The sequence below is a fragment of the Pollicipes pollicipes genome, unplaced genomic scaffold (genome assembly GCF_011947565.3).
Source record: "Pollicipes pollicipes isolate AB1234 unplaced genomic scaffold, Ppol_2.1 Scaffold_2555;HRSCAF=2994_pilon_pilon_pilon, whole genome shotgun sequence".
NCBI classification, from domain to species: domain Eukaryota; kingdom Metazoa; phylum Arthropoda; class Thecostraca; order Pollicipedomorpha; family Pollicipedidae; genus Pollicipes; species Pollicipes pollicipes.
The window spans coordinates 597,363-622,131 of NW_023596136.1; the positions used below are offsets into that span (position 1 = coordinate 597,363).

The following is a 24,769-nucleotide window of genomic DNA, read 5'->3' on the forward strand; positions in this document are numbered from 1 at the left end:
GTACGCGAGGGTTATCAACACCTGTGCCGCGGTGAACACGCGTCGGCGGAGAAAAGGGGTGCGTGGAGTGGTAATGGTTACGTTTTATGCATAAGGTAACAATATATTTTCTGACAAGATTGTGAACAGGTAATCAAAACGATATTGCATAGCGATAACAGGAGACCGCATCATAAAGCGGGTCGGTTACGAGGCACTTGATTCGCCGCCGCCCCTCGCAGCGATCCTCCGCCACACATCTGATCAGGCACGGGCTCTCCGCCGGGGTCCGACGACACGTCTGAAACGTCGCCGCGCCGCGCCAACTGCGGCGCGGGCGGCGCCACCCTTACCGCGGCCCACCCGAATACGGGCCAAGACGCGGCGGCTGGCGCGCGAGTATTGCGGCCGCCGCCGGGCGGCGGCTGGGCTAGATGGGCGCCACGTCACGACCGGTTGGTGAGCGTGTGGAAGGCGGCGCCCAGCGCCCAGCTCGTCTCGTGGTCGTCGATCTTCTTGTGCAATTGGAGCCGGTGGTCACCGGGTAGGCCGAGCCCGGCGTGCAGCAGAGCGGCGATGTAGGCCAGGTCCAGACAGGCGAGCGGCTGCTCCACGTTGGCCGTCTCGCAGACGTGACGCGCCGCGCGCATCAGCTGTTCGACAGTGACCACGCCGCCGTCGAACGGGTCGATCAGGCCCGCCTCTGTCGCCCGGTCAAAGTAGTAGCTGATGGCGTACACCTGCCGCAGAGGAGGGGGGTAGGGGTCAGGCCCACTTCTGGGCTCCTCGGTGTGACGTGATGGTGCGGTACGTCACGCCACCATGATCAGCTTCCGACTCCACGGATCATCGCGCTGCCCTCCGCCAAGGTCACACCCAGACTAAGGATGCCTCGGTGTTTCCGTATATGTGAGCATGCCCCAATGTGTCGGCTATCCTGCCACCTCGTATTCATAACCAGCGAACTCTGACCGCAACTGTGAACGGCTTAAAGCCCACAGCACTGCTTCACGAGGTGACGCAGCGCCCATTTTCAGAGTTGGTTGTCCGCCCTGAACCAGTGCGGAAAAGCACGCAAGCTCCGCTTCCGGTTTCGGGCGGTAGGTGGCCGGACGGCCGGCTGGAACTGGCGCCAGCCACGGCCGGTCGCGGCGTCTGCGCGGGCGTCAGCCGAGGCCGTGTGTCTCGCCCGCACTATTTGCGGCGGAAAACCGTCGTTTGTGACCGAGCCAAGCGCCATGCGTCTGGCACCATTAACATGTTTCCGCAAACCGACCTAGAGCGGGACGAAACTGGAAGCTGGCAGCCAGCAGCAGCTGGGCAGCTGGGCCGAGGAACCATGATGCGCTAATGCAGCCTTTGCGATTTTCTAAGAAACACGTTAGCGGACACCGCACAGCGAGACGTATACCACGAACCACTCCTTACGAGATACACATAACAGCCGCGTACTTGTTTTTCCCGCTTTTAAGCACCAACGCCAAAGATAGCTACTTTCTGCCTACGAGGGGTATAACCGCCAACACGTCAAGCGACCGTAGAAAGCAATCATGGAGACATTCAAACCAGTCACTGAATGCAAGTTCAACGTTCACTACAGCGCACATCACATATTTAATGATTGTTTGACGCCTTTTAACTCGCACCTCGTGACACAATGACGGCCGGTTATCTTCGGCGGGGGCAGCCAGCGCCCTGCGCGAGGCAGGCTCCGGCGGGCGCCGCTCGGTGGCACTCGAGCCGCCAAGGTTGCGAGTCGGCGCGGCGCACGGGCGGCCGCGCCAGTCAGCATGACGCGCGACAATTGCCGGCCGCCGCCCTGAGCGGTGTTCCGTCCCAGCCGGCGGCCGGCTGCGCTGCCCGCCAGCGGATCGCCCCCCCCCCCCCGCCCTCCCCTGCCCAGCGGCCCGATTACAGGCGCCTGAGCATCGGAACCAAATACATCGCGGGTGAAATGCATCACTTGCGCTTTCCCGGAAAACGGCCTGCGTGCTGATCAGGCTTGCCGAAGGCGCGCATGCTCGCGCCCTTTCCTGTCTCTGTATTGTAGAAATTTGGCGCAGGTAAGGACAGGGGCAGAGGAAGGTGAGCATTTTACGAGACTATAAGAGACTTTGTACTGAACTATCATATTCAGCGTCTTCATAGTCAGTTTTTGCCAGGGCAACAGCTACACGGTTTTAATCAAATCATGCCATGGTAAACCTAAAGCCATGGTTGATGTTTCCCCAAGTGGTCGAAAATGTGCGCCTCATTGCGGCTAGTTGTGACGCGTGGGGGCCTACTCAAGCCGCGTCCTACCCTGAGAAAATTCAAGATACTCCTAGAACGGCGACATGTTCTGGCCGGATGGCACAGAGAACGAATGTTATTTTCTTACGCTAGTGAGCTCACTCTTACAACTTTCTCCACGGGAATCGCCAAGGTCTATTTTGATCCGGTATCCCGCGGCGTCCAGCAGTGCATGGTCCACCAAGTGCCGGTACACTATGACATCCAGGTGTCACCAGCCCGGATCGACCCAAGAACGGCTGGTGCCGACTGGTTCCGCGCGTTTCTAAGGTGGCGTCCGGCTCTGTCTCTGATGCTGCCGAAGACGCATGTCCAGGCCGAGCGCCACCGCTCAACAGAGGCACTGTGTCGCTGCTCTTCGCCAGCCTGACTGATGCTACGCAGCGATCCGCATCTGAGCACGGCCAAGTCTGGAGCACAGATCAACAGCCGTGGCCACGGCGTAGAAGCCGCGTAACCTCGGCTGACCAAAGACCGGAATAGGCTGATGCCAAGACCTCAGCGGAATGTGGCCAGTTCCCAGCGCGCGTGCGGCGGTGGGCACCGCCCGTGACGCCACCCCGCCCATGTCTGTATTCCCGAGGATCGCTCCCTCCGCGGCGGCCCGACAGGCTGCGTCCCGACCCTCCGCGGCGGCGGCCGCACAGGCTGCGTCCCGACACTCCGCGGCGGCCCGCCCGACTGCGTCCCGGCACTCCGCTGCGGCGGCCCGCCCGGCTGCGTCCCGACACTCCGCGGCGGCGGCCCGCCCGGCTGCGTCTCAACCTTCCGCGGCGGCCCGCCCGGCTGCGTCTCAACCCTCCGCGGCGACCCGCCCGGCTGCGTCCCAACCCTCCGCGGCGACCCGCCTGGCTGCGTCCCGACCACAAACAAAAGAGAATGGATAGCCCGACAAAACTTCGCAGTAGCCCCTGGCTACTGGCACCTTGCCCGATGCGTAAGGCCCTGCAAAGAGAATCCCGTGCTCCTGGTCCTCAACAACCACAGCTCGTACTTGGGTATTTGAGCTTTGGACTATGTAAAATGCAAAAATTGTGCATTTAGTGCCGGTCTCCCTCATTCCTGATATGTACGCATAGAAAGTTCTCAGACTGGCCGCGCTCTGGCGTGCAACGGTCCCTGTCGACTGACTGAGCGGTCAGGAAAGCTTTCTGAAAACGCGAACAGCGAGAGGTGCAAGACGATAGCTTCTTTTCGCAACGTTCGGATATAAATATCACCATTTCCCACCATACCATGCCACCACTGTCCCATGGATACGAAGGAGGGGCAGGCTGTCATCGATCGTCCGTCACGAAACCCTCGGATTCTTGGGCGGACACTGACGGATTCCTCGCTCAGTCGCAGTCGAATTAGTCGACATAACAAAACGTGACGGATGGCCTCAGAGTGGTGCCAGCTGAGACCATCTGTCACGTCTCCTCTCGGCAGGGGGACCTGTGACACGTGCCGGCGGCGACAGGTGCCGAGGCACGGCGGGCCGCGGAGCTGGCTCACCGCGCCCTGGTCACAGCAGCCGATCGAAACGCAACCTCACAGGCCACCACCGAGCCCTGCAGGCTAGCGCCCATGAGGTTCACTGATAGCGGTCTTGTGTGAGCTCATCTTATATGGGGTGCACTGATAACAGCCGTATGCGAGTGCGTATCATCCTCAGTGCGCTCACCGCCTCTGGGGCGAGTTCCGTACATGCTGTGGCAGCCTCCTTTGGAAGCCAAGGATAATGCCCGGAGAGAAGGAGGCGGGGTGGGGCCGTGGCACACTTCTGTTTCGGAGCACTGTGACGGAGCGACCTACCCTATCTCACGGAGCTCTGTGGCGTACGCATTTCTTCCAGGTTTTTGTTCCTGCACATATCCGTGACATACCTTCCAGTTCCGAAGTTTTGCAACGCACTTCTCGTGAACTACCTCCCTTCCAGAGCTCAGTGATATAGCCCTGCCACGGAGCTCCGTCTTTCATCTTCGTGTTTGTGAGCTCTGATCGTACTTACCTGCTCCCAGGCTCTATCGGCGTGCCTGCCTGTTCCGCAGGTATGCAGCGAACCTTCGTCTACAAGCTCTATGAGCTGTGACGTACCTCTTCACGAGCTGTGACGTGCCTCTCTGTAACAGAGCTCTACGAGCTGCGGCTTACCTTTGTGTTGCTCGGCTCTACGAGCTGTGACGCACGTCTCTGTACCAGAGCTTTACGACTTAGGACGTACCGCTCTGTACCAGAGCTCTAGGAGCTGTGACGTGCCTCTGCCACGGAGCTCTAAGAGCTGCGACGTACCTCTCTACCAGAGTTCTACGAGCTGTGGCGTACCTCGCTGTTGCGGAGCTCCACAAGCTGTGACGTACCTCTCTGTTGCGGAGCTCCTCGGGCGCGTGCACCTGGCCGCTCAGGAAGCGCACAGCTGACTGGTAGCACTGGACAAAGTCCACGATCGGCTCCGTCTTGTCGAGCAGGCCGCTGATGCCCTTCACAAACTTGTAATTTTTCTTCGTCTCCACCCCGCTGCGGGCGGCGGGACGAGGGGTTACTGCACAGGCGTCTGACGTATATCGAGGGCATGCTCCGGTGAGCCGGACCGCTTTGGCCTAGGGCTCGGCCATGCTGACGCTCCGTGTCGGCATGGCCGGGTCCGGTCCTGGTGGGGCCACAAAGGAGGTCAGGCCTCAAACCCCACCAGACGGGCCCGGCGCGTCAGACGCACCAGACCCGACTGTGTAGTCCAGTATCGGCCAACAGTCCAATAACGAGATTCACGCATCCGCACACACGTAGTAACACCATCACACAACAATGACTTCAGTCATAAAGGGCGAACCCATCAGTGGCAGTCACCTCGTGACAGTTTCAGTTAATGTGATCGCCTCACCCCCTTCCCCCTCATTTGTCCTTCTCGTGAAGAGGGAACCTACCCGATCCGGGTGGCGGTGGCGACGTGTTTTGACATCTATCCGCGTTTACTGTATACAGGCACATCCACGCGGTGGTTGCTCTGCACCTATTCGTCCAAGAAAACCACAGACACAGTACTCAGAGATACACATATACGCACAGGTGAGAGCAGCTGCTGTGAGTGAGACGCCGATTTAAACCAGTCAGGAACGTCCACGCGAGGGGGCGCGGACGGCCGCCGCAGGCAGCCGGTTACGCAGCTGCGGCGCGGCACGACAAATGCCGCTGGGTGGCCGTTCGGACGCGCGGCAGATGTAGCGAGCCGACACCGCCCAACATAAGCCGAGTGTAACGTTGGGAAGGCTCGGCGCGCGTCACGAATAGAGCACACAATGTACTGGCGGATTCGGGGACGTCCAGTGCCCTGTACACATTCAGGTAGTTCCGGTGGTGCACAAGGTGCGCGACGCTACACCAGCCGAGTACTTCCAGAACTGGTGAAATGTGATCGCTGCAGCGGACACCACTCACAAGCTTGGTTGCAAAATGCATCACCCTTCGCATCCTGTCTAGGTGGGCTCAGCCGCTCCATCCCAGATGGACAGGTGGTGAGTAGGACGTGAATTTCGACAAGGAGCTCCCGGACCTAAGGAGTGAAGTGGTGTAGAATTTTGAACAGCGACACGAGGACTGCATCACAGCGCCGAGCGAGAGAGGAGATGTGGGGCTCCCAGGTGAGGTGGTGGTCGAGGAACACACCCAGCACCTTCACTTAAGATGATAGATGAATGTCTGTACCAGAGGCGGTACTGTGACAGTTGCCGGTGCTTGTGATGGAGGGTTTGGCGCCCGCGGCGCCATAACTACATAATTTTAATGAATCACTGGCAGGAAGAAAAACATACAAAACAGATGCCTGTCTGGGCAGGAGGACTGCAACCTAGACAGCAGGCCTGAACAACGGATGGAAACTGAACCCAGTGTCCCTCTGCCATCCCTGCCGTCCTCATAATTGGCGTCATCACTGGATGCTTGGACAGGAGCTTACGATCCTGCACGCAGCAAATTGTTGAGAGATGTCCTGTTTGGATGGCTTGAATGCCATTGAGTAGTCTGACAGTGCGCCAGTCAGAGGCCGTTATACTAGACAAGCTCAGATTATGCCCTCTTTGCGGCCTTGAACAAGTGTTATCTGTTGAAGTGGCAGCACGCCGGCTGGCCATAACATATATCCCAGTGGAAAATGACAGTGAAAAAGCCGATGCCAGAAGATTAAGATCGCACGAAGCTGAACCTGGAGTCATCCTGAAAAAGTCAAGCAGAAGCCGATGCCGAACAAAGTCTGAAGAATGACACTGAGCCAAAGCCGAAGCCAAAGCCAACCATGTAAAAGGACACGAAGCCGAAGCCGGATCCAGCCACGGAAAATGGCTTAATGCCGGAGTCCAACACGAAGACATTGGGAGAGAACCGCGGCTTCGCAAAGTCGATGCTGACGCCGAACCCAAGCTCGGCTTCGCCCCATGTCTGTAACCCTGGTACCGGATTGTCCGGGTTCCCGTCCCCTTTGCTACCGGATGAAAACATTTAAGTACACCAGAACAAATAATACATGGCTCTTGAGCCGTTGGCACTTTTTGTGATTGTAAGCATTTCAGACGAGCTGAGGCAACCCGTGGCGCCATGGGTCCGGTGACATTCAATTCAACGATCCCTGGGTGAGAATGACCAGTCGGTAATTATCTTTTCAGAATATCCCATCCGTCAATAAGACCACGTGGGAGGGGTGTCTTTACCCCAGACAGGCGCGATGAGCGAAAGATCACGGACAGCACAGGGTAAACCAACACTGAATGATTTATGGCCTGGTAATTAGTGTGCACTTAGCGAGACGTATCCATCATTATCTGGCCCTAGCCTTTAGAACCTGCTGAGTCATGTATCCCCGGGATCAGGCTACTCCCGGCGACTGTAACGGCTGCCTTCCGCCCGAAGTGAACCATCGCTGAGCAGAGCGAGGAGGAGACTGCCGAGGCTCTCCGGCCCAGCTCCGGCCTCAGCCGACCGTTCGTACGCGGCTGGCCGGCCGGTGGCGCCTGGCGCCGCGCCACACCCATTTGTTGAGGCGCGCCATCCGCCGACGGCGGGACACACACAGCAAGCCGGGGAGGGGCCGGCACGTCTAAATCTGCTGACGGCCGGCCGCCGCCACTCACAGCGGGACACACGGCGAGCCGGGAGGGGAGGGCGGTCCACCCCGTCTGTGACAGCGCTGAAGGCCCGCTGACGGCCGTCGCCGGGCGGCGATAGGGCCATCTCCGGTGGACGTGATGATGGCGGCGACGTCAACCTCGCCAGCGATGATGGCGGCGGCGTTAGGTTCGCCAGCGATGATGGCGGTGACGTTAAGCTCGCCAGCGACGGCGTCTCACCTCGACAGGCTGAGCCAGTGTGGCACCGACGCTGACCACCCGCCAGCTACACGACCACCTCCGGATTTGATCACGCTCTGGCACGCTGAGACGCTCGCCCCGAACGAGCCACACATCCTCAGGCGAGATAAGAGTGCGCGGGGTGTCGTCGCCGGCTAAAGCAGGCGCCGAGTGGTCGGCATCCCGTGCCGCCCACATCACCTGATGTTGGTCGTGATGCCGCCCACATCACCTGATGTTGTACGTGTTGCCTCCCACATCACCTGATGTTGTACGTGTTGCCGCCCACATCACCTGATGTGCGTGTTGCCGCCCACATCACATGATGTTGTACGTTTTGCCACCCACATCACCTGATGTACGTGTTGACGCCCACATCACCTGATGTTGTACGTGTTGCCACCCACATCACCTGATGTGCGTGTTGCCGCCCACATTACCTGATGTTGTACGTCTTGCCGGCGTAGCTCCACGTGGTGGCGACGATGGGGTTGACGCAGTCGCTGACGACGGAGCGCTGCTCCCTGGGCAGGCCGGCCGTCAGCAGGCTGTGCCGCGCCGCCATCAGGCCCACGCCCAGGTAACTGTCGACGCGTCACAGTGTGACACACTGCCGTCACGCGCGCACGCACACGCCCGCGCGCGCGCACGCACGCACGCACGCACGCACGCACGCACGCACGCACGCACGCACGCACGCACACACACGCACGCACGCACACACACCACCCACGCACGCACGCACGCACGCACGCACGCACGCACGCACGCACGCACGCACGCACGCACGTCTTTGCGATCTCAAAACATCACACGTTACGCGATGACGCGTCGCCTGGAACCCGCGCCCAGAGCCCGTCAGCAGGTCACATTGTGACGGCTTGATGTCGCATCACAGCACGGCAGACTCCCAGAGTCTGATGAAACTCAAGCGTTGTGTTGCACTTACATATGACACCACTGAGACTGGCAAGGTTAATGGTGTCCCCCGATAGCAGTTGACGTCAAAAATGACCTGCTTTTGAATAAATAATACTGTAATATAACACAAAATGCTCGGAAGGAACAATGGTGATAACTGTCATTAATCTTACCAAAAAATAATAAAGTGAACAACTGTACAATAAATATGCATCGAGCAGCGTTGTATAAAATGCGATCAGGCGTACAAGATGCTCACCTCATTCCACATGTACTTTATTTACGTCGTGGAGAACATGCCCGTGCTCAGAGAAGCCGCATTTTTGCACACCGTCTCAGCAGTTATGGCAATTCTATTCCGAGCTACTTCATGCACCAATACGATCTATTGAACCATAAAAGTAAAGCCATGACTGTATTCTTCAAACTATCCGTTTGCAGTATGATTACTCGGCTATACGAGGACGTAGACTACCAAGACAAGTTCCCAAGAAGCCCAAGCAACATGACGACTGCATGCCAAACCAGCCTGTCAGGGCCACTTGCAAGCTGCGCTCATACTGATTACGGCGCGTCCGCAACGCCGCAGACCGGGGTGGATGTTGCTTTTGGGGTCAGGTCAGGACGCTCTGGTGGCCCAGCCGGCCACCCGCTGGACACGGGCCCGGTCAGCGGCACACTAACTCCGCGTCGAGGGTTAGTGTGCCGGGCGCCGGACCCGCCCTGGCCGACCGTTCTGGGCCAGCGGCGCCGGCGGCGACGGGTCTCCTGTACCGCAACGACGCGCGGTGCCGGGTGGCACCCACACACCAGTAGCCGGTCCGGAGATGCCTCTGCCCATGTCTGCGCCGTGAGCGGCACGTGCGCGCCGGTACATGGCGATGCCGGCGGCGACCTGGCCGTCCGGCACGTGACGAGTGGACCGGCGCCCCGCCCCTGGCGTGTGCGGCGGCGGCGGCAGTCCGTCTAAAAACAGCCGGCCGCCGCCCATTGTCCGGCGGGCCCGCTCCCGGAGCCCGGGTCGACCCGGCGGTGTTCCACCCGGGGCTGCGCCGCCGCCGCCGCCCAGCTGTTTTTGCGGCCGTCGCCGGCGGCGGTGTTGTTCCGAGCGTGGGACGGGGGGGGGGGGAGGGTGCCCGCGAAGGCCCGGTTTCCGACGGGAGCGGAGGGGGAGGCGACATCGCCCGACCGGCTCCGGCCGAGCATGCCCGTCACGCCACGCCAGGCCGCGCGTCCGCCCGCCACACTGCCGGGCCGACGGGCCAGCTCTGTGGGCAATCTGACCGCGGTCTACCTCGGCCGTTGGGCAGTCTGGCCATGATAACGATGTACCATCTGTATGGTTGTATAGAGCCCATATTACCGAGGAGTCTGGTAAGGGAGGGCTGCTTCGCCGGCTAGGAATGTTCGACGAGGGTCCGTTCCTCTGCTTCGTGAGCCCACCATCCCTTGAAACGCGGCCGGGAGAATACTAGGGCGTCTGTCTCAGGATCGCGAGATGGTGGTCCGATTCCACCGCAGGGACTTTGATCAGAAAGTGACAAAATTCTCTTTGAAAGACCATTGAAAATTATCGGCAAAAATGCATCTCGATCTACAACCTACGTTCAAGATGCCCACTATCTCCGCAGACCCTAGAAAAATTCTGACATAGCCTCTCACTGCTATTATTTCAGAACAAACACCCTGAAACATTTAAAACGAATAGCGCCGGTCGTTTATTCCATGTAGTCAGTTAATGCCTGCTTTCCTCAGCTTTTTTACCTAAAAAAAACAGAATTGCATTTCCCGGCCGCTTCCGGCTTCTGTTCCAATAAAATTACTGCAACAATGAAATACCGCCAGAAAAATCGTACCTCTTCGAAATCAAGCAGGCCACATCAGGTAATTTCTTGTGGGGGCCTTCAACCTTAAGGATTATTTTGTCAACCCTGTGCTCCCGCTTACATAAACTGGCCACGCCCCTCGCCTCCGCGTTAGCGATAGAAAACTTACAAAAACAGCTTCAGGCTAAATGTTTGGTAATTCCCAGCGTGCTGTTTTGGTTCATTTCTTTCCTTTCACGAGCTTTTCTTTTCCCACGGAATTTTCCCTTCGTGACAATTCAACAAAGAACTGATCAAACACTGGCCAAATTGGTTTATCAGTACCAGGGAAGCACCACACGGCCATACTTTATTGATGGTAGCGTTTTCGTGCTTAGTATTAAGGCCAAAGACACAGCGCAAAAATAGCAACAATTCATGTGTTCGAGGTGTGTTAAGGTTAAACGCGTGTTTTTCGGGATCGAATTTCCTGTTCATTCTATAACACAGTCAGAGTACAGGGATTGTTTGGCAGATTCATTCAACCCAAGCAATACTGGATGTTATAATCCGACGTACTCTTGCTCCAGGCGACCCAAACGAAGCATATGGTCATACCCGACCTCCCTGCACGCATACGCCTCCCGATATCTCTTACCAGGCAGGCTCTGATGGGCTCACCCTCCGGGCACGCGCAACGCACCGCGCCCACCGCACCCCCTCCCCCCCGCCACGCTGACGCAGCTTGGCCCAAAGCTGCAACAGGCTCACGTTAATGGAATGCAAGCAACAACTCGGCATGAGCTACGCTGCGGGGATTTTGAGGCCTCTCAACAGCACGGCTCTGAGGAGCTCTTACAGCACGGCTCTGAGGGCCTCTTACAGCACGGCTCTGAGGATCTCTGAACGGCACGGCCATGAGGACTTCTTAACAGCACGGCTCTGAGAACCTTTAAGCCCCAATGGCCACTTCGTCCTTGTTACGCAGAGACAATGCATTTTTAGACGTTGATGTCCTTGGGGCTTTACGGCGCCAGTTCGCCCCCCGCGCCCTTCCCCCTTAAAACAAGGAATCAAAATAAAAAAAACAACAAACGAGAGGGGGTGTTAGAGCAGAGATTCTGACAGGAACGGACTTACATCCACCAAGACAGACCTCGTCCCAGCCAAGGTAGAGTGGTAGGGAGCATCATGGCCCGCTCGAGATTCAACTGTCCGCTATCCGTGAAGTAAACGCGGCTGATCACCGCACGGACCCGGTCCCATCCGCAGCTGCACTGCACTGTGGTGCGACTGCGCAGGGAACTGGATCCGTGGGGTGAATGAGCTGCGACCGCAGCTGCACCACTGGTGCGGTCGCAGCTTATCACCCCACGGATCCAGTTTCCTGCGCAGTCGCACCACTGGTGCGGTCGCAGCTGATCAGCCCATGGACCCGGTTCCCAGAGCAGCTGCACCACTGGTGCGGTCGCAGCTGATCACCGCACGGGCCCGGTTCCCAGCGCAGCTGCACCACTGGTGCAGTCGCAGCTGCTGCGCTGCTCACACCGTTCTCGGCGTCGGTGCCACTCAGGCGGCTCGTCTCGCCCCAGGCGGCCGATGCGTGCCAGGCCTGTGCTACCGAACGCTTAGCGCAAAGCTGGGAGCGGACGCATCTCGGTCCGCGCTACAGAATTGTCCCGTCGGGCGGCCGACTGCCCGATGAGGCCATTACGTCGTCGGTGTTCGCTGCCCCGACGCCGAACATGCCCGGTGGACTGGCGCCGGGCCGCCGCCCTCCAGCACCGACGGCTCTGTCGGGGGACACGGCCCGGTCCAGTCCGGCACACACGCCCGGAGGCCGCCGCTCTCCAGTACAGACGGCTCTGTCGGGGGACACGGCCCGGTCCAGTCCGGCACACACGCCCGGAGGCCGCCGCTCTCCAGTACAGACGGCTCTGTCGGGGGACACGGCCCGGTCCAGTCCGGCACACACGCCCGGAGGCCGCCGCTCTCCAGCACAGACGGCTCTGTCGGGGGACACGGCCCGGTCCAGTCCGGCACACACGCCCGGACGCCGCCGCTCTCCAGCACAGACGGCTCTGTCGGGGGACTGTCTGTTTGTCGAGTCAGCTCATCCAGGCCAGGTCAAGCCAGCCAGGTCCACCCTGAACATGTGTCGCCAAATTTGGCTATTTGAAATTTTCACGATTTAAGCCTTAGTGGCAGCTATCTTACGGCTTTAGGTCTTCCTAACGGTGTTCTCACTGGTATGGCTTGTTTGGTTTCGATATAGCCGGGAGAACTATTGAAGTAATCTCATTTCGCCGATTTGACCTGACACAGCATATCACAGGTCAAATGTATCGATACTCACCAGAGCTTATTGAACAGCTATCCAAGACTATTCAACACGGTCTTCTTCATTGCCGTGATGTGGTTAGCTCTTGAGATAACAGGAAGGGTCTATAAGATGCTGATTTAACCACTCTGACCTGATTTAAACTTCCAAGGCCAGAATCAATATTGTTCAGCCGCTCAAACTATCGGAAAGAAGTCTGACGGGAGCTTTCCAACGCCGTTTTTAGCATAAGCCTAGCTTGCTTGCTCCTAGAGCTCTTAAGGAGGGGGGGGGGGGGGCGAGCGCTCTGGGGCCTCTTGCAATGCGGCGATGAAAAACTCCCGCTGGGTGAGGTTGGAGCGACAGATTACCCCGAGATTATTACGTCAACAGATTACCCCGAGTAAACGGCCACCGCCACGCCGTTCCACATTGTTCGCGATGGGCAGCTGACGAATATACGCAGCCCGGGACGTGCCACGCGGCTGCTTAGTCCAGGGGCGATCACAAAAAGCAGAAGCAGACAGAAGAACGACTGGGGCCGGACGTGAGACGGTTCGGCGGGTGGGGAAAGGGGGGAGGGAGAACCACTGTACGAGCACCGCTGAACGGGACGGCACGGGGGGGGGGGGGGGCGTGAGGCAACGTCACATCCACCGACGAAGAGACGGCACGGGCGGAGGCGGGATCACGACACCGAAGCGAAGGACGGGACCGCCGGCCACGGGTCGCGGAGCGGACCAGCACGTGCAGAGGAGCCGCCGCTACAATGCTAGTACTACCCCGCTACCGACGCTCCCAGCTACGGACAACGGGCCGGAGCGGCGAGCCCGTTTACCTGCGACTGTAGAGGATCGTCTGACCCGACGACGGACTAAAAAGGGCAGAGGAGGGCGTCAGTCGTGCGCGCTTTCTCCGTGACACAGGCAAACACGCGCCGCCGCCGCAAGCGGCTCGCCACCGCACAGCTCACACGTCTCAGCTCAACGGCGGGAGTTAATGGCACTCGGTTACAAGGCACGCCGGCGATGGCCGAGGTCGCTCTGGCGCACGAGGCGCCGCGCTCGTCCGGTGTTAGACGCACAGGCTATTGCGCCCCGGCACGGCGGCGGCGCCGGCGCAGCTCGGGGTCACTGACCTCTGAGTGTAGACGCCGACGTCAGCCTTCATGGCCGAGACGTCGACAATGGAGCCGGCCGGCGCGTGCTGCACTGTGCCCGCCTCGGCCGGCGCGAACGTCACCTGGGTCGAGCCGCCGCCCAGGTCGAACACGGCCACGGACCGGCCCGGGTCACCACCCAGCCGGTCTGGGGAGGTCAGGGCAGACGCCGGGTAGGTCAGGTCAGACGGCGGCTAAGGCCAGACAGCGAGTCGGTCAGATCGGGCGGCGAGCAGGTCGGGTCACGCGGTGGCGATGGCAGGTCAGACGGTGGCAAGGTCAGGTCAGACGGTGGCGAGGTCAGGTCAGACAATACCGGTGGGTAGGTCACACGGCCACAGAGCCGGCCAAGTCACCGCCCACCCGGTCTCAGAGAGGTCGGGACAGATGGAGACAACAGGGCCACAGCGGCAGCGGAGGGTTCGCCGCTACCAGTCGCCGGCGAACTCAACAGTCTTGCACTGCAACACTGTCACGGATCATACTGACATGGCTGCCGACCAAGGGTTTAGTCGACACGGACGCGACGAGTCTCAAGCCATCCACGACGTGACCAATCAGCGCCTCTGACGACACGTGACAGCCGGCCGAGCTAGCCGCGCACCGCGTACCGAGCAGAAAGTTGACGGTGAACCACGAGAAGAGCCCCTCGTCGGTACCGGACATGATGGCCACGGCGTCGGGCCGCACCAGGAAGCCGCTGCGCGCGGCCTCGGCGCGCGCCGTCTGCAGCAGGGCCTCGGCGCGCTGCTCCGGCAGCAGTCGCAGGCCGGCCGTGGCGCGCAGGATCAGCGGCGTGTGCGCCACGTCCGCCGCAGGCACGAACTGGCGCGCCGCCGCCAGCAGCTCGCGCAGGGGAGCGCCCGCCTGCCGCGCGCAAGGAGAGGAGCGGTGTGGACCGCGTCAGGCCGGGCGCGGCACGGACGGACGCTGTGGGCGGGACGCGGGGAACCCGGGCGGAGCCGGCCGCACTCCACTGATCACCGATCCCGTGTCGGCCAAGCCGGGCACCTGGCATGGGTAACAGAGCAAAACTGACAGACACGTGTGCCCGGACTCCGCAGGAATTAGGGGAAACGGAAATACGCCCTTCCATATAATACAATACGATATTAAATCAACGGCGATGGCGTAACAGGACAGGCATCTGCGTCAGTGCGTCAGCGCTTCACACAAATAATGACAGCAAGCGCCGAAACGCAACAATTACGCACATCAAGGTGACCGCGGCAGGGCTGGACAGCGCTCTAACGTCACGTCAACATCCCGCGCCACTGAACTAGATCCTGCCGCCCGCGACGATCAATGGTCGGGGCCCACTCGACCGCTGTTCGTCTGCCACGCGTGACGGGGACAGGACGCCAACTGCGGCATCCTGCCCGCGCGTGCCGTGGTGACGTGCGGCGCGCCTGTGCCAGAGCGGCGCGCCACGAGGTTCGCAGCCGCCACGGCGTCCCCTGCCGCGCTATCGCTGCGGTGGCCGCGCCCGCCGGCTCAGCGCACGACCGGAGCAGCGCTGGTAGGAGCCTAACAAGTGGCCGGTCACAGCCATCGTACGACAGGCAGGCGCTCTGCTAATTATAACACTGGCCGCTCGACACGCTCAGCTTCGCGAACGAAGATAAATCAATTTCAGAGGCGAGCGAAGCAACATCATAGAGTTCGAGGCAAAACTTAAAAGATGTGGCTCTTTATGAGATGTTTTTGTGAGAGAACAGCCTATCAGGAGCGAGCCGCTCACACAATCCGCTAGCCATCAGTAGAACCCACTAATCGCCACCTGCGGTTCACCGGCGTACCGAGCTACCTGGATGTCTGAGTCGGTAGCCGAGCGTCTCGCACTCACCGCCTCTGGGTCTTTGACGTAGGAAGACAGGCCAGGCTTCAGCTCTTTGAACATCTCCTTGTCCAGCTTCAGGCTACCGTCTACCGGGGCAGGTGACAGAGGACTCAGCGTACAGTTAACATCCACTCATTACACATGCATCGCATACGGAATGGGCAAAACCAGCGCCGTAAGGACAAAACACCGACACTGGAGAAGACATCACAGCGGCCATCATGAAATGTCCGCTACAGAACAAAGTAGAAGAAACGAAAGCCCGCCGTTAGAGGACTGTGTCAAGTATTCTGACATGCCAAATGACAAGTCGCTACCCGTCGACAAACCCGAGCTTACAATACAAATATCAAGTGTGCCGAGCGAGAGCCCTCACCGATCTTGCTCTTGTGGAAGGTGAAGGCAAGAACGCGCGTGCCAGTGCTGCCAGCGTCTATGACCACGGCGTGCACCTCCTCCTGCATGCCCAGCTGCGTGGCCAGCGCGTCCAGCATGTTCGTGCCGTGGCTCATCCGCCAAGGCAGCGTGTTGTTGTATGACACTGGGGACGGCGAAGCGGGACTATAGCTGCCGCGGCCGCATGTTGTAATAGAATGTACACGTACATGGTACAGGGCTATTTTCGCCACGTCACTGTGTTGTTATGTAACAATAGATATGGACAAGAGGCAGGGATTTATTCGCCTGGGCAGTATGTCGAGTACCGAAGCAGGTGGCAACGTTCGCAGGGGCGGCAGGTTACACAACAAGTTATGCAACACAGAGAACGGACACGAGAGCGGGTTACGCCCCCCCCCCCCCCCCCCACGACAGCACGTTGCTGCACGACGCTAGGCACAGACATGGGGCAGGTATATCCAACACCGACATATGTTGGGCGTGATGCTGAAACCCACTCCATACAGGAATACTATCATCAAACCAGTCTTTCTTGTACGCTGAAGTGGGAGGCACTACCTGAGAACCCACATCCGGACATAACACAATTTCGCCTACCACGCTTCCCTGCATCACCACACAGGTCGAATGTCAGTGTTACGGACATGGACGGCCGTAGCATGATTTCAGCTACAAAGTGCAGGAATGTGGACCATCTCACATTGGTCACATACTGCCTTCTTGTTAACACAAACCCTTTATATTGTACTATTAGTCAATGATTCCAAAACAGGTACAGATACATTGTCAATCAACTCTGCTTGGCTTACATGAGACTAGGACGAACAGCAGTACCACCGTCAAAAAGATTGTCAGATTCTTCACCATGTTTAGAGCCGAAGAGGGACGGCCGCTCACGACCGCGCGCCCTGGCGACGAGGGACCTCCGTTCTGAAACGCAACAATAGCAGTCACAAGATGGCCACAAGTCATGCTGCTCTCAATGCTCAGTTGGTTTGAGTGCTGGATGCCTGATCACTAGGATGGCAGACTATGTGGGTTTGTATCCCAGACTGGCTCCATCATTTGCTAGGTTTGTGAAAGATGGCCAACTGACAATTGACCATGGGTGCACCCAGTCAACACAAGGCAACCATAACACAGTGCGTGCGTGTTAAAAGCTAATGGGCAGTGCCTCATTCTCTCTGAAATTGTGCAAGAAGGGCACTGGATGACATCACAACCAACTGCACCTCAAAACAAAGCTATTCAGTCAAGTGCCATGAAGACAGTCTTCACAAAAAACAAATATTTACAATGCTGTTCTATGAGAAAAACAATTCTAAAACTTACCCTCCTTTTTCGAACATTGTTGCTGGCCATGTTGCACGTGCCTCTTTAAGACTACGAGCAAAACTGGAACAAAACAAAAACATCACAACAATGGAGATCAATCAAGTGTGAATTTTACTTGAGCCAAAGGACAAATTTTGATATTGGCAATCCAGACCAACCCGAAAGTTATCTTCTATTATATCAATTGTACTGACTGATTGCAGCAGATTTGAGCATTTCAACCAAGTGAAAAATATGCCACACCTATGCCACAACATTTTTAGGGGATCAGAATGCAACTTGTTTGAGCAGGATGGGTTTACCAGTAACATTGTGATCTGACAAACAATGATACCCCATTTAATTATCACAGCAAAGCCCTAGCTTTGCAAATTACTGGAATAATTTCTATGTCTTAAAAGACTGAACACAGACTTTTACCACCTGGGTTTACCCACAGGGATGGACACAGTATGGCTGAGCAGAGTTCTGAACTGAGCCTGGCCAAGGACATGAAGGAGCACCTGATGGCTTTTTCAGATAACACAGCAACAGCAAACTTGGTCTCTGGTCTCTTCAGATGCCTGCCAGTTGTGTTGGTCCCATGATGACATCAGTAATGTCATGGATAGTAATTTGCCATCATAGCAGATGATGAGATGAAATGATGTCATGTTTCTTTTCGCTGAAAAAATAGCTAAGGCAATGTTAATCTCAAATATCAGCCAATAAAATCATAAGTACTGAATGCATATGAATATGCCTTTAGATTGAGCCCCACACCAAAAAGTGGCTGGGTAATAATACCATGCTTTATTTTTCATGGTAATGTTTATTTCTTAGACATAATCATTAAGCTTGAACTGATCCCTTCTTTAATCTCCCCTTGAGATGGCATTTGGTACCCTAAATAATAACATTTTACACTCCCATTTGGCACATCTGGCCTGAGAAATGGTCACCATTGCTGATCTGAATCTATTGCCATTTTGCAAGAGACTGAACAGCACACTATCTATTTAATTACACTGTCTACCTGCAGGGAACTGATGGGGTCAGCATATGCACATTGCTGTGTCATTGATATTAAGAGGCTGCAGCATCTGCAAATAGTCCCAAAAGTTAACTTGCTTTTTATGTGTCAATTCAGCTCAAAGCATAAATGTAAACATCACCCCATAACTCACGAACCTACTGACATAATGAGAAGATAGACATCAAACCAGACACGTGTCCTGAGAGAAATACAAGAAGTTGGTGGGATATACAGGCAAGGGCTGTAGACTGTGGGTATAAAGGTTCTTGGATAAGAGCTACAATGGCTGCATTTGCTTGTTTCATGCCACTCGGCACAATGGTTGCTCTCAACTTTACAGTCTTGGAGGGAGGGAATTTAACAGAAAGGTACAAAACCATGGAGGAGGAAATGCAGTCCCCCAATTTGACCGTTCATTGACCTTTGGCAACAGCTATTTCGCACAACAGTAATTCATGCACCTATTTACCGCCTCCACACCGCACACCACGATTCGCGACACCCCCTGCGTTATGCTAGATACTAAGTACAATAATACGATCAACACTTACTAGACACGTAGAAATCTCAAGTTGTCGCAGCTGCGCCAATATCCCTCCTATCGTGAAAGCCAATGAGCGCCCGGTGCATGTGTGTTTCCAAGTCGCTAGAGACTTTTTGCCTAGATTTCTATGAGTATTTGGTGGCATCATGCCCAGTCCTCCAGGGCGGGCTGCGGTACTGGGGCCTTGGCGATGGTGGCAGATTCAAGGTGGTGGCGGGTGGAGCGATTGTCGGACTGTGCATGTTTTCTGATCCCTCTGCATTATTTCAGCTCCAGATGCCGATCTCTATCAAACACGTTGAATGTCATTTTCATGTGCCACAAACCCGGTGGCTACCCTGTACCGCCATGCAGCCAGTGAAGAGACGGCCGTGGAAAGCGGAGCCCCAGAGCAGAGCTGCGGAAAACGGAGCCCCAGAGCAGAGCTGCGGAAAACGGAGCCCAGAGCAGAGCTGCGGCAAGTGGAGCTCCAGAGCAGGGCTGTGGAAAGCGGAGCCCTAGAGCGGGGCTGCGGAAAGTGGAGCCCCAGAGCAGAGCTGCGGAAAACGGAGCCCCGGAGCAGAGCTTCGGAAAACGGAGCTCCAGAGCAGAACTGCGGAAAACGGAGCCCCAGAGCAGGGCTGCGGAAAGCGGAGCCTCAGAGCAGGGCTGCGGAAAACGGAGCCCCAGAGCAGGGCTGCGGAAAGTGGAGCCCCAGAGCAGGGCTGTGGAAAGCGGAGCTTCAGAACAAATGTAAGGTGCCTCCATAGCAGGCGCGCAGCTAGAGTCTTGGCGAGGGAGCGGTGAGCACCGAGTTAAAGAAAGTCCCCTGGAGGTGAAAGACCCCCAAAAGACATCACTGGATGTGGCCCATTTGTTGATATATTTTTGTATGATGTTCTTTTTTCCTTCTGGAACTGGAATAAAAGCCAAAAGCTACCGCCAGATAAAGAATACACAAATGCTGTAACCAATAAGGCGAAGAGAGTATGTCTTGGCTAATTCCATGAAATAAGCTTACAGCGCTCTCCATTTTACAATGGTCCAGCGGGCTGTTGAAAACCGATAGAACTCAGAAGCTTCGTCATAATGTAATAAAATAATACATCTGAAAGGAGAATCTTTGAACGCTTTAGGACATCAAATCATACTCTAATCAGGTAGTTCTGGCGTTGGTTTTACTGGCTTTAGATCGAGGGTAATAACGGATTGGTCTTGTACTAGAATGTGGTGGTGAAATTGGAGAAGTAAAGTTAGAGCTCTATTTTTCGTGCTACTGTGACTGTTTATCTGCCCAGACGGCAACCTCAAAGTTGAAAAAGATAAGCCCAGTCTAATATTTGAAAGGCACGAGTTCGGTTTTAAACTGTCATTCTTTCACGACGGTCGTTCTCGCGTGCGCGGCGCCTGCCGTTTGGTGTTGCTTACAGTTGCAAACACCGTTCAATTATACAGGAGCTGCAACCCTGACCATCGCTGTCCCTGCTCCCAATATTTCGGGCCTGCAGGCCCAAACTTTTTTATGTAATTTGTTTTCCTAATCCATGCTGCTAGATAATGCACGTTCTTATGCAAATATGAAATGACTTTGTTCGTTTTTGACTCATTTCAATTCACTCTACTTAACACTTATGAGTCTCCCTATTTCTTTAAGGGCAATGATCCCCTAAGTAGAATTCTAGGAGGCACATGCTGTTCCCGGCCAAGGTCTGAAGAATTATTCCGTTCCACCGCGGGTTACCTTCCGGCTGCCATTATAGCGACGTGGGCGGGATAACCTGGTGACCCAGAGGACCTTAGAGGGATATATCATGTTCTATTGGTCCCCTTCCTGGCACAGAAGTCCTGACCTGCGCAGAGATATTTATGATCACCGTAGGTACTTCAAAAATTGGACCATAAACTTCAATTCGGCCCCACGGGCCCACGCTGGAATTGCGTTTGAGGACCCACCGTTCGGTTCTGGAGGTTAGGACTGGCACAGAGCTCTTCCATTGCCTCAATGTGAACACTCGTCAAAAGTTGGCGTGTTTCATCTTATTGCTGGAGGGCCCCGACGAACGCAAGAGCTCCTCTGGCATTTGGGGTCCCGTCCCTGTCCCTGTTGAGCAAATGTTCCCGTGACCAGCTCGAGGTCCCTGGTTTACACGGTCGCCCCGTTACGCACTGGGCCCCTGACTGATACAGGAGCCCCGCATTGCTGCAGGGGCCCAGAGCAATGCAAATCTCTGGCCCGGCCTTATCCTGCTTGGGAAATAGGCCCAAGAGCTTAGACCGACACGAAGCCGACTATCTGGTGTTGGCGATTTCGGCCGAAATAGAGGAACACTCTTTTTCGGGTGTTCCCAATCGGAACACGAATAATTCTAACTGACATTTGAGATCACAGACCCACGGCGAATGGCCTACAGCCTGCCTGCTTTCCAATCGAGCCCTTAATGTGTGGTCTCGAGAGACCCCTCGGACGCTCTTCAGGCCCCCTTAAACACTGCTCCTGGCCGACTCGGGGCCAATTGCCGTCACAGGACACATGTTAGGCACTGTGGCCCCTGACAGACGCAGGAACTCCCCGTTGTGTCGGGACCCCAAACATTGTAAATCACGGGCCCTGGTCTCGTTCCCACCTAATAAAAGCCCTCGGACTGATATTTCGGGTCACGGCACTACCAATGGGTACCGCGTCCGTTTCCAATCGGGCTCTTCGGGCCCCTCTCCGGATCCGCGCGAACATGGGTCGTGGCGACTAAGGTCACTTGCCGACACAGGACCCCCTGTTAGGCACCCTAGGCCCCGTGACCTACACCCTCATGGTTTCAGTGACCCCAACTAATGCAAATCGTGGACTTGACCCTGCTCGCGCTTGTAAAATGGACCACCAGGGCTGCGACGGACAGGTGCCGACTGCGCTGTGTCGGTGGTCTGGCCGAAACAGAGGTCCGCACTGTCCCAGGGGTTCCCAGTCGATGCCAAGAGCTCTCTGAACGCCATTTGAGGTCACGGTCTTACGGGTGGGTGGGCATCCTACATGGGATCTTCGGGCCCGTGATCTCCAATTAAGAGAACAATAGGCGTTCCAAGCGGGCTCTTGATCATTGGTCCCGAGGGGCCCGTAGGCCCCTCTTAGCACCTCCTCAAGCAAAGCCCGTGACCGACTCGGGCTATTAGCCGACACCTGACCCCCTATTAGGCACTGTGGGCCGCTGACCGACACGGGGATTCCAACCGTTTCAGGGATGCAGACCAATGCAAATCGTGACCCCGGCCTTGCTCCTGTTTTGGAAATGTCCCCCCCCCCCGGCTCAGACTTCATACTGATAGAGAGCCAGCTGTTCGGCATTAGTGGTCTCTAGCCGACTGAGACGCCTACATTATCTTAAGTGCTCCTCACACGCTGCAGGGCGATCTCTACCCCATACTGATAGAGCCAACCGTTCGGTATTAGTGGCCTCTAGCCGACTGAGACACCCGCATTGTCTCAAGTGCTCCTCAAACGCTGCAGGGGGATCTCTGACTGATATTTCAGGCCACGGCCCTACGGTCTGAGATTCTGTACGAAATGCACAGCCCGTCCTACGGATCATTATGTTCTCCAACCGAGCACTTGACTGTGCGGTACTGGGGGTGCCTGACGGCCATATAGGTCTTATCTTTTAGGCCCTTATCGACAAAGGTGATCCCCGATCGGCGCAAAACGTGCTCTGTCATTCCAGGGCCCATCTCTGCCGGCCGACTACCCTTAAGCCTTCTGGTTGGGCCCTTGATCGCCGGCCCCGGTAGGCGCCCGGCCTCCGGCTGACTAGCGGCCCCTTGCCGATACAGTACCCCCTGTTACATGCTGTGGGTCCCTGACGGACGCCGAGGCCTCAACCAATGTAAATCGCTGGCTCCTGCTTTCCCGTGCTTGGGGAATGGGCCCTCAGGCTCATGCCGACACGGGGACGATTATGTGTTATTGGTGATGCCTGACCGACCTTATGCTTACCGTCTTATCCTTACCATACCTTATCTTTTAGGCCCTCATCGACTCAGTGGGCATCTGATCAGCGTGTAGGGCCCTTTTTAGCCCCGTTTTGGTCCAAAAAACTTCGTTGCATAATTTCTGTTGCTTTCCAAAATTTATCCCTGTGTGACATTTGTGCTTTTCCTGACGTCGAAAAAACGGTTATATAAGGTATACGGTTTGTGCGTACAGCATGGTCTCGCATTTAGTAGCATCATTCACACAAAGCTGGTAGCAATTTGGTAGCATTGCTGGTGAATTTTATCTAGAACTTCCAAGTTTATCCTGAGATATTTCGTTGGCAAAAGTCTTCAGCGACTTGGAAAAAAATATACCCGAGCGCCCGGGAAGAGAAAGTCTGTCAAGTTGTCACCAGACTCACCTTCAGATGCCTTTGGGAACAATTACAAGTCCTTTCCAGTGGCGAGCAAATAAGAAGGGCTTAATCGCACCCGTGAAATTTATCAGGGTGTGAGGCGCCAAAATTCGCTGACGATATGAAATTTGCAGGGGTGTCGAAAAATACCGACCAAGCAAACCAACTTCAACTTGATTTAGAGAAATTAGAAAACTGGGCTTCTCTGTAGCAGATGTTATTCAGTTACGATAAGGGTGAGGTGATGCGATTCGGTAGTTCGGGCAGTGGGGGCAAAAGCTATAAAACTGGAGACTGGGAGTAAGCCAGATCGGAGAAGAAAAGGACTTGCGGGTTATAATTCCTAAGGACTTAAAAAATGAGAAAACAATGTGGCCCTGCCAGGAGCAAGGCATTTCCGATGCTGGGACTTATTACCAGGAATATCCATTACAAGAATGGGAATGCTAAAAAGCTGTAGTTAGCTTATGTCAGACCTCACCTAGCACATAGTGTACAGGCTTGGTCCCCATGCTCCTAAAAATATATGGATAGGTTGGAAAGTACGGCGAAAAGCAGCCAGGACGCTATCTGGGATTGGCGACTTGGACTGTAAGGATAGGCTTAGGGCCTTGTATTTGTTTTCACTGATATATCGTATGATTATGGGGGATCTGATAGAGGTATTCAAGATTATGAAAGGGAGAGACCACGTATAACTACATGGAGCACTGGAAATCAGGCCGAAACATGGAGGAAGCCGGTTTCATATAGCAGAAGGTAGGAGCGGAACTCGGAAGAGGCGGGTGTCATTTAGTCAAAGAGGAGTAAAGCAATGAAATGAGCTGTCAAACGAAGTTGTAGGAAGTTCCTCTATATCAGCATTCCAAAAACGTTCGGACAATTCCTATTGGACTAAAGATCTCATAACTGTATTCATGCAGGTCAGGTGGTAAGGTAAGTTTCGAGGATGTGTACGGAAGCTGAGGTAGGTCAACCTTGATAGGCCATTGTGGCTCTCTGCTAGCCGGTTGTCTTTATGTTGATAGCCCCACCCAGCCACCAAATATTGGATTGTGACATTCAAACGTGCGTCTTCCCGAGACATTCAAAACTTGGAAACAACAGCCACGCGCGTGTTAACATATAGGCACTGCATCTCAACGCAACGCAAGACGCAGAGATTCCTTCGATCAGCTTTAAATTTGATACAAGTACGTAATTGTCACGTAGAGGTGTGATCTGCCAAACGTCAGGAATCGGTGTGTGCGGCGGGCTTGTGCGATGGTTTGGCCCGTGAGAGGTCCGGTGACACGGCCCTGGCGTGTATGTGCGCGCGTGGATTGCTTACACGGCGCTGCAGTGTAAACGAAGCCCCGGCTCTACTGATGGGCTTATGGCTGCGTGATGTACGTAGGATGTAAAAGATCGCCATGCTGTGGTTTGTCAGTTCAAGGAGATGTGATTCCCCCAGTTGTCATTTGAACTTGCGCCTGCGTCCGACTGCA

The 24,769-nt window shown here is 55.9% G+C and overlaps 1 protein-coding gene across 5 annotated transcripts; it reads right to left on the minus strand.

The window, feature by feature from the left end:
* Positions 1-82: 82 nt before the first annotated feature.
* Positions 83-18,902, minus strand: LOC119103077 (ectonucleoside triphosphate diphosphohydrolase 5). Of its 5 annotated transcripts, XM_037226543.1 has the most exons (12): positions 18,853-18,866; positions 17,872-18,032; positions 17,366-17,428; positions 16,843-16,963; positions 16,011-16,175; positions 15,641-15,720; positions 14,406-14,661; positions 13,774-13,942; positions 13,474-13,509; positions 8,030-8,173; positions 4,614-4,770; positions 83-719 (listed from the first exon to the last, which is right to left on the minus strand). In XM_037226543.1, the coding sequence occupies exons 3-12, from the start codon at positions 17,393-17,395 to the stop codon at positions 426-428; spliced, it is 1,452 nt and encodes a 483-aa protein (XP_037082438.1). In that variant the 5' UTR covers positions 17,396-17,428; positions 17,872-18,032; positions 18,853-18,866; the 3' UTR covers positions 83-425. The 5 variants fall into 5 exon arrangements, with proteins under 5 accessions (XP_037082438.1, XP_037082423.1, XP_037082430.1 ...); XM_037226528.1 differs by lacking the exon at positions 17,872-18,032 and having other exon boundaries at positions 18,845-18,902; XM_037226535.1 differs by lacking the exon at positions 17,872-18,032 and having other exon boundaries at positions 18,853-18,883.
* Between the last annotated feature and the right edge of the window lie 5,867 nt (positions 18,903-24,769).